Below are 13,522 nucleotides of genomic sequence, written 5' to 3'. Positions count from 1 at the left end.
GCCGTTGTGGTCCCGAACGACCCTGACCTTATTGACATCCTCGCTATGAACGGAGTCGATATCTCGGTCTCTGAGGGAGATACTGGTAATGGGTTGTTCAATTTCATTGGGAATTTGCTGTTCCCCCTCTTGGCCTTTGCCGGATTGTTCCTCTTGTTCCGGCGAGCTCAGGGCGGGCCTGGAGGAGGGCCTGGAGGGCTCGGCGGGCCTATGGATTTTGGCCGGTCGAAGTCCAAGTTTCAGGAGGTTCCGGAGACAGGCGTCACGTTCGCTGACGTGGCGGGGGCTGATCAGGCGAAATTGGAACTTCAAGAAGTGGTTGATTTCTTGAAGAATCCTGATAAGTACACTGCTCTAGGAGCAAAGATCCCCAAAGGTTGTCTCTTGGTGGGCCCACCTGGGACGGGGAAGACCCTTTTAGCCCGGGCTGTGGCCGGAGAGGCCGGAGTGCCGTTCTTTTCATGTGCAGCATCCGAATTCGTCGAATTGTTTGTTGGTGTGGGAGCCTCTAGGGTTAGGGATTTATTCGAGAAGGCGAAATCTAAGGCACCCTGTATTGTGTTCATCGATGAGATTGATGCAGTTGGGAGGCAGAGAGGGGCGGGGCTTGGAGGAGGGAATGATGAGAGGGAGCAGACTATAAACCAGCTGTTGACGGAGATGGATGGATTCTCAGGGAACAGCGGGGTTATTGTGCTCGCGGCAACAAACAGGCCGGATGTTCTTGATGCGGCTTTGTTGAGGCCTGGGAGGTTCGATAGGCAGGTCTGTGGATAGGCCTGATGTTGCTGGGAGAGTTAAGATTTTGCAGGTATTTGGTCTTACTGCTCTTAGGTATCCTTTTCGGCGTTTAGCTGTCCATTGATGCCATTGTTGCGTTTCGTTGACATGTTACATTTTCATGCTTATGTTCGTTGTTGCATTGCATTGAATAAAGGGAATAGACTAAATGTGGTTAGTTGTTATGAGAGTGAAATTGATATGCTAAAATGATTATGTTATCTAAAATAGAAAATTGGTCACTAAACTATGGTTAAGTTGGAAGTAAGTACAACATGAATATTGATATATCTCGTACGTAATGGAAAGGCATGCTTTTTCTTTGACAAATGATTAATAAAAGCAGGGCCTTTTTTTAATTATTTTGTGAGGAACATGTGTAGCCTATTATTCATCATGAGTGGCATGTATAAATTCTAAATTAAAAGCAACAGATTTGAGAGGGATTTAAACTTCTGATAAAAGCACCCAAACATTGCATCAAGGTGTAATTCTCACCTTGTCACTTTGATATAAGTTCTTAATAAATATTTTTCTTCCCCCCCCCCCCCCCCCCATTTTTTTTCCCCCCCCCCCCCCCCTCCTCTTCTTCTTTCACAGCAAAATAGACGTCTTGGTGAATTCAGGAACCTTAGCATGCAGTTACCATTATTTTTTAATATATTTGATAAGCGTGATAATTCTAGTGACTTTTACATATCATGTTTTCTTAACAAGCTGTTTATTAGGAAAGAGAGCAAAAGTCACTGGCCAAGAGAATGATCTTGAAGTAATGCTTGCATTGTCTAGAGATCTGAGGTATTAGATTAATACTTAATGCTCAGGCTAGAGTTCATCATGATATGAGTGAGTGAGAATGCTTAATTGTAACATATATTACCTTATATTCCTGAAGAAAAGAACCATGACACATATTTAATATCTCCTTGCAAAATGGATTCATTAACCTATCAGTAATTTGGTGTTTGGCATTTTGCAATTATGGAAAGAACCATTGACAAAAACGCCTTTATCCCAAATTTCGGCGTCGGCTACATGAATCCTATTTTCTCATTCAGTTCTGTTACAGGTCATCTTCTCCGTTAACTATTTCCATATTTTTGGTAATTGCTTCTAACCAAGTCTTTTTAGGCTACATCTAGTCCTCTTTGCCCCCATTAACTATAATTGTATCACTTCTTCTAAACAGTGCATTTAAAAAAGAAGCATTCAATGAATAACTTATTCCTGGATTTTGGGGCATTACACATGCATGACCATATTTAATTGTTTGGAGTGGTAAAAATTTAACAATACATAAACATGAACCCCTTTTTTTCTATAGTGTAGGTGGCATAAAGAGCCAGTGACTCTTGCTCTTGACTTATTAATGGAAAAGATGATCTAAGATGATACCAAGTAAAAATTAATTCAGGGTCATATTATTGCTGAAAGCAGAAAGTATCAGACCGTGTGTTGGTAGTATAAGCTAAAACTAGAACCTTAACTGATGAAATTTTAGACTCTAATATTCTAAAAAGTAGATCCTCTAGGAAGCTATGTTGGAGGGTCTCAATAGCAGCATACACAACATGTATGCCGAGAAATAGTTTTGATGCTTAGCAGACTGTAAGATCACGTTGCGAAGAAGAAATGAATATTCTACTTTAATGTTAAAAAATAAACTGATTGAATTAGGACCATTGAATATTCTACTTTAATGAATATTCTACTTTAATGTTAAAAAATAAACTGATTGAATTAGGACCATTGAATATTATCCAAGGTTGATATGCATTGTTAGCCTTCATCCAACAGTTTAACCTTTTGAGCAAACTAGTCACTTGCCATGGTATCAGAGCATCAGGTTTCAAGAGGTTCTGGGTACAAAGTTCACTATTGCTATGATTTAACGTATTTATTTATTCCCATTTATTTTACTTCAAAGCTGGAGGCCTATCCAAGTACTATAAAGGTCCAGATAGGGAGGCTGTTAAGTGTTATTTAATTCAAACTGCAAACCTACAACCCCCTTGTTTATCTTTTTGATTTAAGTGGTTCTTAATGGAAACGAAATATGCAACGCATCATTCATGCAAGACAGCACTTAGAAAGGACAGATGACCCTTAGAATTTAAGTGGTGAGAGATCTTGAAAACTGTCGAACATTCATGAAACAGGCAATGTAGCTCATAGCTTTTGTTGTTCTTAGTTGAAAGTGGATGAGCATACCACGATTCTTGTTGCATTCTTTACTCTGATGCCTTAATTGCACTTTTTGTCATATCTGAATGGAATATAAAATCACATGGCAAAGTACCTCTCTGCTGGGCTTTGCCAAGTGCTAATTGCTGACAATAGAATGCTCTTAATCTGCTTGTTGGAACTAATGCCCGTACAATTTTCTCTATTTGATAGGTTCACTCCAGAGGAAAAGCACTCGCAAAGGATGTGGACTTTGAGAAAATTGCTAGGAGAACCCCTGGCTTCACTGGAGCAGACCTTCAAAACCTCATGAATGAAGCAGCTATTCTTGCAGCCAGACGTGATCTTAAGGAGATCAGCAAAGATGAGATATCTGATGCCCTCGAGCGAATAATTGCTGGACCAGAGAAGAAAAATGCTGTCGTGTCTGAAGAGAAGAAAAAACTGGTTGCATACCATGGTAATTTACTAGCCTAGAATCATATTTCATTGAGTTTGAGTCAACTTAATAAATAAATTATCTTGTTTTGCAGAGGCTGGACATGCTCTTGTGGGTGCACTCATGCCTGAGTACGACCCTGTTGCCAAAATCTCTATTATCCCCCGAGGTCAAGCAGGTGGACTTACTTTCTTTGCTCCAAGTGAAGAGAGGTTAGAGTCTGGGCTATACAGTAGGAGTTACCTAGAGAACCAGATGGCTGTTGCACTTGGAGGAAGGTTGGTATCAACTCAATTAAGAAACCATATCCAATATCTCATTTGCATTTATTAGAAGGGAAAATTGCACATAACCCCCTCATCTATTCCTTGAGATGCACTAAACACTTTTCAACTCATTAGCACTTACCTCCCTTCAATTCATGAAAAAGAGGGGTGGTACTTGCAATTCCTCTTCCTAAAAATGCCATTTCAAGAGTGCTATGTGCTAGTAAATGAGTTGAGTAGGTTTAGTGCAATTCAAGGTATAGATAAGGGGGTTGTGTGCAATCTACCCATACAACAATGAGCCTTTCATCCCAAATTCTTGGGATCGACTACATGAATCTTAAATTCTTTCATTTAGTTCTGGTAAGGACCATCTTTTTCGTTAGTTTAATATTGGTCTACTTTGTATGCAGGGTAGCAGAAGAGGTGATCTTTGGAACAGAAAATGTTACAACGGGCGCTTCCAATGACTTCATGCAGGTTTCTCGGGTGGCAAGGCAAATGGTTGAGAGGTTTGGGTTCAGTAAAAAGATCGGTCAGGTAGCCATAGGCAGTTCCGGTGGAAACCCATTCCTTGGTCAGCAGGTATTTTAATATTAACTCAAAAGTGAATTGCCCCTAATTTCAAATTTTTGTAATTTTAACATATTCACTTCTGGTCCTTTGTATGAACAGATGTCATCCCAAAAGGATTATTCAATGGCAACAGCAGATGTTGTTGATGCTGAGGTGAGAGAGCTTGTGGAGACTGCATATGCGAAGGCTACTCAGATAATTACCACTCATATCGATATCCTTCATAAGCTTGCTCAGCTTCTCATTGAGAAAGAGACAGTGGATGGTGAGGAGTTCATGAGCCTGTTCATTGACGGCAAAGCTGAACTCTTTGTCGCTTAAGTAGATAGACGTGATTTGTGATATAGGTTAATGTATGTTGTGATTCTATGTTCACATCACATTGGGCAGAAATGTTTACCAACGAGGGAACAGCATAGTGAAGGCACTCATGTATTCTAAACAGTATTGTCCATAATAGATACTTTTTCATGAAATCACAGTTTATAGCAACGCCCTGGTGCGTTTTTGACTAGATCTTAGCAATTTGCATCACTGCCATAAAAAACCTAAAATACTGCGATCCAAGTGTGCAAATTACTGTAAATCGTGCTTCTTAAGGTGACAACATTCTTTAACTTGTACCTGATGCATAAGATCCAGAAAACAAGGATTACCATTTTGTTGAACGATGAAATTTGTACAATATACGTAAATTTTACCAAGGAAAAAAAATGAGCTTATGTTATCTTTTCATCTCTTGAATACCATATAATTCACAAAGAAGGCTATACATGTCAGCATTTATCCTATAGGCAAGATTTTTAAAAAAAGAATTAATTTGATCCATCCTTTTGCCTTTTCTCTTCCAGTTCTGCTGCTTCAGTTAACATGTCTACTGCATCACTGTCCATATTCAGCTTAGCCAATGCAAGAGCCTGCATATAGAAAGCAGTTGGCCATTCTGAGTTGAGGCATTGTGCTTGCATTGCATCTCGAAGAGCAGAATCGGCTTCGTCACACATTAGATAGCAGAGGCTTCTCCTCACATACACGGTAGGGGAAACCATCAACCCGGCGTCCACAAACTGTCATCACGTATAAGAAATAAGAAAACAAAATACAGAAGTTTTTTTGGATAAATTTCACGAAACCCCCATGAACTTGGGTATTTTGCATGAAACGCCTTAAACTAAATTAGAGAAAACATGACTGAACCATCGAAATTATATCTCCCTCCCTCGCTATTTAAATTGCTATAAATGGTCTTATATGAAGGATAAAAGCCCTAAACTGCCCTTATTACTATCTACCTACCCAGCTCGAAAAAATTACGTTAAGGACAAAACTGTTTGAAGCGCATGACAACTTAAAAAATTTGAGGGGATTTATGCAACACCCAAAATTCAGGAGGATTTGTGAGATTTACCCTTAATATATCACAGAACTCTACATTTATAATCCAGCATACCTGAGAATAACAGTCAATAGCTGTCTTGAAATCTTTATCGCGAAAAACAATATCTCCTTGCCTTCTTGTTTCAAGGGCATCTCTGATTTGTTGAGTCCACTCTTGAAAGGATAACTGATAACATAAAAGATTAATGAGCTATCTTATGAACGATGTTCCCAATTCTATCTTATGTATAAATAAATTATGCTAATACCTCATTGGTTCCTTGATCATCTCTGTAATGTGTGGCAACCAATATCTGATGCATGGCTGTCAGATCCATTCTGGAACATGCTTCCCCCATTGAGGAAAGAGGTTGCTGGGGTATGGGTGGGGCTTCCTCTTGCTTCTTAATGCCCATCATCACGTGAGATGGTACCTTGATGAATAAAAAAATATTGTGCATTAAATACCTGTATCTTAAATGCATTAATATGGTTTTGCACATAAATCGTCCATAAATAGTTGAACAGATTTGAAATGGGAGTTTGTTAGAGTATTTTACGTCTATTTTAGAAGGAGGTAAACCTCCTACGTGAAAGAAATACCTCTGCACAGTTCATAATCAGCTCATAAAAGAAGACCACGACAACAACGACGACATGAATCCTTTCTTCAATGACTAGTTGTGCCTACTGCAATGTTACATTAAACGCTGAGCGCTTCTAGGCGTCGGACTTGGCGCCCAGCGCTTAGTCGCCTAGGCGGGCGCCTAGGCGGGCGCCTAAGCGGTTTCTGGACGTTATTTTTCTTTCTTCATTTAAGTGGTGGTCAATGAGGTTTTGCTGAAAGTCGGAGGAGGTAGTGGAGGTGTTCATATTTGGAGGTTAATGAAGTTTGGAGGACGTGTAGGCTACGACACATAAAATCACAATCAAGGCCTCCAGGGTACAATCCACGTAAGCAGACAATGCTCTCCTAAACGTTTGTAACATCTAAGTGGGCAACCTAAATACCGCCTAGGCGCTAGGCGCTAGTTAGGCGGCCTAGGTACCGTCTAGGCCTAGGCGTACGCCTAAGCGGGCTAGGCGGAGGTTTGTTAAAACAGTGGCCTACTGGTCTTGTATAATCTATATTAATGGTCACTCATAGTACAGAGGAAGCTAGAAAAACCATGTATGTATGAAAGACATAATTCTATTAAAAGAGAATCAAGTAGGATTTAATCTAGTACTTTACAAATGGGTTTTACACACTTACATTACAGGGCTAGGGCTAGCTGTTTGGTTGGGTGATCAGAAAATGTTGCAACTCGATGTATATTTCAGTGTTCTATTAGAAAAATGGTTGCTAAGATTGGTAGTCGAAGTACATAGAAAAAATGTAATCAACTATCCCAATTTGGTTACAGAAAATTCTGCGGCCCCATGAAAAAATAAAAAAATTAAAATAATGCCACATTGTCAACCATAATGCGCTTAAGTTCTCATTATCATGAACCCTCTAGCTTTTACTTCAGCAGTTTTTGGTGCGGATTCTGGATTTGCGCTGAGAATATTTTTTTTTTTCCGAAACAAAAGTGCAAATATCCAACAATAGATTTGAGGGTAATTTACTACAGCAAATGCTAAATGTTGCACTTCCAATTGCAGCAAATCAAAGAAACATGAATAGTTTACACATAAATCACACAGAAGCAGCAATCACACAGAAGCAGGAAAATGAATTAGCTGAAATAACATAAACAATTTACACATAAATCTCACAGAAGCAGCAAAATGGATTAGCTAAAATAACATGCATAATAACACTAGATAAGGCATTACCTCAGATTTAGTTTGTAGGGACTCAAGTGTTGCAACAAGACTTTTCATATCCGGTCGATCCTTAGGTTCATATTGCAAACATTTAGAAGCAAGGTCTACTATTGCAGATGCTTCTTCTGTTGAAAAGTTTCCCTCAAGATGAGAATCCATGAAGAGGTGGATGTTTTTGCCTTTTATCATATCAAGTGCCTGTCGAAAGAGTTGATGAAGATATCTGGAAATTCAGTCTGGGACCTGAATTTTTAATGTCCTTCACATGTATGTGAGGTATTTATGTTATACAAAATTAGCCTCCCACTTATACCAAGGATAATTTAATACATGTAACTAACAAGTTATTTAAACTTGATGCACATTATCAGTACCTAAACTTTTGGGTAAAGTGGTCTTTGACATGGTATTGTAAGTACAATATGCTTCAATAGACCCTGAATTCAAATCTAAGCATTACAAATTTAAATATATTTATTTTATCTTTGCTTTGCTATATCCAAGCAAGTTCAAAGGCGAAGACTTCTACAAGTGGCCTAAAATGTCAGGGGAGTGTTAAAATTTATATTAATTTGAGACACATGGGCGTGCACATACACACATCATTACACAATTTATTACGTTCAAATTATGGGTAAAGTGGTTCCAGCAACATCATCAGTGACATATGACTTGAAGGTGTATGAGACATAATCTTTAGGTTCTTTTGAACCGATATGCTCTTATACACAATTTGTTATGATCTGCAGACATGAACATCAGTGTTACACTATCACACGGACATGAAGCAAGGGAAACGATAGTTGTAAAAATTCAGACACGAAAGACAACTATATATGTGTATTTCTTGTAAGTAAATATATATGATTCATATTTTTAATGCATTCGGTTGTCGACCATAGATTAATATAACCCCATTTAGTAAAAATAATATAAAGAAAATGGGAGAGTACTTTTTTATACATATTCTTTTACTCAATAATGGTCTGCAGATCTCTAAAGTTTCGAATATAGATCGACGCATGTGTCATAGCTAGAATTTTAGAAGCACGAATTTCTTATTGGAGAGACTTCCCTACATATCATAATAATCATTTGGTTCCTACACGTATTGTTCATGGACATGCATGGGACACAATTTGAGGTGCTTGGTGCTTCCTCATTTGGATTATTTTTCATCCCAATTTGTGACTACAAGAATGGTTCTAATCAAACTATAAAATGCATAAGTTTAATAGAAGTATAAAGTAAAAAAAAAGAAAGAAAAATGAATTGAAAGTTTTAGATAATAAGCAGGGTTAATTGTGGATAGAACTGTTGTACTACAACACTATTGCAGATAGACCCCCTGTAGTTCTATTGTTGCAAATAGACCCCCTGCGTGAATTATTTTTGACTCTTTTACCTTCAGGACTCCTATTTGTCAAAATACAGTTCTCTCTTTCTCTAAGGTAAAAGAGTCCAAAATAAAATAAATAAATAAATGAAACTAAAGAGGCCTATCTATAACAATAGAACTGTATGTCCGCACTTAGGTGATAATATAGGGGGTCCATCCACAATTAATCTAATAATCATCTACAAGCATGTGATAGAAATATATGGTAGATGAAACCTACATGACTTGGGGGAATATGTTTCCCACTAAGAAGATCCAAGAGAAGAGTACCATAGCTGAACACTACGCTTTCAGGGGTGATCCTTCCTGAAAATCAAAGTTGAGATGATTCAACAATTATGCAAATCAAATTGCTTTCAAATAGAACCTACAAGCGTGGTCTCTAGAAGTTCCTCCTATTACGCATTAGTAGAAAATAGCATCAGGTACAGTGAAATATATTTTTATGAATGCGTTCAAGCTGTGCATATCAGTGGTAGAAATGCAGGCAACTGTGCATATCAGTAGTAGAAAGACCGAGTTCATTGATGGAGTGTTGGTGGTAATTTTCCAACTTTACAACAAATATAACATTTAGGTCTATAGACCCATCTCTATCTGCAGATATATGTAAGATAACATAGAGTTGACCAGTAGCATGTTATAGCTTACGCCAATGAGATATTTGGAATTTCTATATGTTTGTTTAGAAAATTAATGTTAAAATTGTGGAGTATCAATGACCAAGCACACACAAAATATAAATTAGGAGGGAAGGGGAATATACCAATTCTCAAGTATTCAGGGGGTGTGTAGGCTAAATTTTTGATAAAACCAAAACAAGAAAGACGCGGATCACCATCCTGCAAAGAAGTAAAATGTCAACAAGGTCGCTCTGAAGTAACACAATGAAGATCTATGATACAAAGTAGACTATAAAGTTTTAACAGAAAGAGAATCAATAAAGGAACATAAAAATATTTCAAATACCAAAAAACTAACCTATGCATAATAGCTTTTGGAACTGATAAGTTGAAAAACAATTAGTTCTACCTTATATGAGATGTCTCTGTGAATTGTGGTAACTACCTCATTTTCTAAATCCTAAAACTATTTTCTGGTTGTGCACACCAAAAGGAAACTTATTCTATATAAATCCACTCCATGCGAAAATTCTCTCCAGCATATGAAATGATTGCATATCTATTACAGTATGCTAGGATTTGTTCTCAGCTAAGAGCCATAGGTTAGTATATCTGAAAGAAAAGCATATTAGACTTTTAAGGAAACTTACTTCATCAAAGAGAACTCTGTATGCATTGAGATCATGATACAGAGGCCTTCCTTCATTGCTACAATAATTTAAGGCTTCAGCAACAGAGAAAGCAACCCTTAAACGCATTGCCCATTCAATTGTTTGATTTTCCCCTGTCCAAAGATAATTTATCAAATGAATATACACAACTGACATGCAACAAAAAATTTGCAACATATCGTATAGTATACAATTTTTAGCTTGAACATTAAAGAAAATCACAAGTTGAGTTCCCTCTTTTACTTATTATTAATTATTTGGTATTTAGTGTAAACCACAGAACATCCATTAACACAGTTTGGCCAAGGATTAAGAGTTCTGACATATTGTACTGAACAAAATTTAACTTACTAGTATTTAGAAAAGGCAGAAGTATGTTGAGTGGCAAAGATAAATATTCATTACAAGTTGCAAAACAAAATGAAGCCCTTTATGCTTTCAATGCCTCTAAATGAGAAGATGAACTATTATTCTTCTTTCTATTAGTTTAATAATCAATGTACAGCTCATACATGTCCTTCGGAGGATGGTTTCAAGAAGAAGTAACTAGAATCATCGTTACAGGTTCAGAATTCAGACATTCAAGTTTCAAGGACTTAAATTTTAGTTTTGAAGTGAAATGCGGAAAATTCATCAGAAACTGAAAAGGTGAGAGGAAAATGCAACAAATTGAATGGAAATTGAGCATATAGTGTAGTGGTATCAACAATAATCATAATTAACATTGAACTCTTACAGTATTGGCAAAAGATTCATGTGACTTGTAATACCTAAGAAGTCCAATGTGAATTGATTACTTCACCAACAAGTAGTCAATCACTTGATAAGCCCCAGAACATGACAATTCTTTATTTCCGATTGCTTATTTGTGTTCTGTAATAAAATGCTTAGATCAAGAACACTTACAGTGGAACAAATGTTTGGTCAGTGTGTCATTAGGCATGTATTCAGCAACAAGAAGCCTCTGATCGTCATCACAACAATACCCGATCAAATTTGCTAGCTTCTTGTGCCTCAATTTTCCCACTCCCCATGCTTCCTCCTATTTTCAACAAGAAACAAAACATATACCAGACAAAATAAACAATTCAAATATAACCAATTGGACAAATAAAAGTATACTTTGAGATACATAATTAGTACTGTAAGGAGTGAGTAACTTATTAACGATAGATCTCATTACTATCGCTAAGACCTCCTCATGCCCGGAAAGCGCTAACTTAATTACATCCAGATACCCTGAGGCATTGGTTTAATTACAGGGGCGATCCTACAATTTGCATCATATCTGCACGGGTAATTCTGAGATTTCTGATTACAATAACATGGGTAACACTGGAGTGCGTACACTTTTTTGCCGTCTCAGGGTTATCTGCGTTTCTGTAATCAACAATCTCACGGTTACCGGTATAGATACGAAAACTTCAGAGTCACCCGTGCAGTTACACCGCATGTCGGGGTACCTGGGTGTAACTAACACTGTTATTATTTTCACCTGTCATGTGGTTGTCAGTGCTGCACAGGATGCTCTACTAACTTATATAGAGTACTAATAAAGGTAATCTAAAGAACATCAGATGGTTTAAATGTTAAAAAAATGTTTGGAATTAATCTGAAAAAAAAGAGAGAGAGAGAATACCCAACTGCAAACTGTTTAGGCGCCCTCCGACACGATATTTTCTTTACTGAAATCATCGGTGGCCGCCTTCAGCTCCGCCAGCGAGAACCCCGAGAAAGCGGGGACCCCGGGCCCGCTTCGATCGGACGGCTGCCGCGCAAACGCCCGCTTGACTCTAGGCTGAGGTTTCAGCTCTTGCTGCTGGTTCTTCTGCTTGTTTGGCTTCTTAAGATCAGAGAAACAACAACCCATATTGAGTTTTTTTTCTTTTTCGGATTTGGAAATCGAAGGAAGAAATGAGTTTGGTTTATAATCGGAAGGGAAGGAAATGCTTATAACGATGGAGAGCGGAGGAAGGGGGAAGTCTTCGAAGGGGACGACCAGACTAGGTAGGGTTGGGAAGTGGGACCGGCCGTTTGGTAGGAGATGATGTGGTGGCCTGTTATTAGGTTTGATAATGTGAGAGGGGATTTTAGATGCTTGAATTTGACTATAGTAAGTGGAGACAGAGATTGTTATGCGATCTTTTAACGCGTATAACACTTATTTACGGCTGAATAATTTAATATTGAGTCACAGTGTTAGGACGTGTGGGAGACGTACTAAAAACGTACTAATGTATGATCAGGCCAATAATGGAAGTTTAATTTGTTTGATCAGGCCAATAATAAAAATATAATAGCAGCCTAGTTTTAAGACCAAAAACGCACTAATGTATAACTAAAATATAAATTAGCAATGTTCTCACTTCATTTTTTTTTTACATCTGCATTTCAAAGACGGAACTATATATTATTGACCACAGAAAAAGTCATTTAGCCTTTTGCCTTTCTTTATTGTTACATCTCTCCCCGGTCGAAATACATCTTCTATGAATGAACCATCAATGCAGCCTGCTTCAAGGAAATACTGCTCATTTGCTAACAAACAAAGAGATAACGCCGTTGATTCAAGAAAGGGACCAATAAAATTTTCCAAAAGTATCCTCTTCGCCCTTATATCATAACATTTAACACGAAACTTAATTCTTCTTGTAACCTCATATCTTTTGCATCCTTCATAAATACGATGAAAATCAAGGTAATACCTTACAACAACGCCCTTCGTTTCCCTCTTAAACTAGATAAATGTTAGTCTAAGGTGTAGACCCAAAGTTCGAGACAAGAGCTGAAATCAAAAGGACAAGAAAACGAGCAGACAGATCCACGGTCGACCGCGAACATGCACAGGAGCTGGGAGAGCCTGGATCAGGTCGCGGTCGACCGACCCGGTCGACCGCCAAAACCCTGTAGGAAAATCTGGTCTCGGGTTTTGATTGCGGTCGATCGCGCCGGTTGACCGCCAAACTCTCTGAAATCTGATCGGTCGACCGGGCCGGTCGACCGCGACGCAGTCAAACAGAATCCTGTTCTGTTTAGGAATCTGTTTCACCCAGGATTCTATATATACCTGTGACGCCCCAGGGTTCACACAAGGCTGCAGTCCTGGGTGAAACCAAGAATGTCAAACTTGCCATGCACCACACCGTGCAATAACATGTTTCTCCATCACAATTCTATCACCCTAGTAGAGTCAATAACAGGTGTAGGTAAAAAAACAAGTAAAAGATAATACAAAAGATAACTGATGAAATGATAGGGATCGAAATACTATTTCACCATCCAACATACAGAAAATACAAAGACAATGTCTGAAATGAAAATACTGAGGTTCTCAACAAGCCTCAAATACAACAAGTCTGAATGAAGGACATAAGGCATACAGCCTTTACAACATC

At 38.1% G+C, this 13,522-nt stretch overlaps 2 protein-coding genes across 3 annotated transcripts in view; one reads left to right on the top strand and one right to left on the bottom strand.

Moving 5' to 3' along the window:
* The window catches only part of LOC109849260 (ATP-dependent zinc metalloprotease FTSH 1, chloroplastic-like), a 5,704-nt gene extending 983 nt beyond the window's left edge, over positions 1-4,721 (top strand). Inside the window, 6 exon segments of the mRNA XM_020419071.1 lie at positions 1-767; positions 769-811; positions 3,178-3,424; positions 3,498-3,681; positions 4,083-4,254; positions 4,345-4,721. The exon segment at positions 1-767 is cut by the window's left edge and continues 6 nt beyond it. Coding sequence (XP_020274660.1) covers positions 1-767; positions 769-811; positions 3,178-3,424; positions 3,498-3,681; positions 4,083-4,254; positions 4,345-4,566 — 1,635 coding nt within the window. The 3' untranslated portion in view covers positions 4,567-4,721.
* Positions 4,855-11,780, bottom strand: LOC109849261 (probable serine/threonine-protein kinase At4g35230). 2 transcript variants are annotated; one of them, XM_020419073.1, is made up of 9 exons: positions 11,767-11,780; positions 11,034-11,169; positions 10,107-10,240; positions 9,600-9,675; positions 9,054-9,139; positions 7,444-7,632; positions 5,892-6,056; positions 5,696-5,809; positions 4,855-5,312 (listed from the first exon to the last, which is right to left on the bottom strand). In XM_020419073.1, the coding sequence occupies exons 2-9, from the start codon at positions 11,068-11,070 to the stop codon at positions 5,061-5,063; spliced, it is 1,053 nt and encodes a 350-aa protein (XP_020274662.1). In that variant the 5' UTR covers positions 11,071-11,169; positions 11,767-11,780; the 3' UTR covers positions 4,855-5,060. The 2 variants fall into 2 exon arrangements, with proteins under 2 accessions (XP_020274662.1, XP_020274661.1); XM_020419072.1 differs by having other exon boundaries at positions 11,772-11,780.

The sequence above is a fragment of the Asparagus officinalis genome, chromosome 7, assembly GCF_001876935.1.
Source record: "Asparagus officinalis chromosome 7, Aspof.V1, whole genome shotgun sequence".
NCBI classification, from domain to species: Eukaryota; Viridiplantae; Streptophyta; class Magnoliopsida; order Asparagales; family Asparagaceae; genus Asparagus; species Asparagus officinalis.
This window is presented reverse-complemented; position numbering and strand designations above follow the sequence as displayed.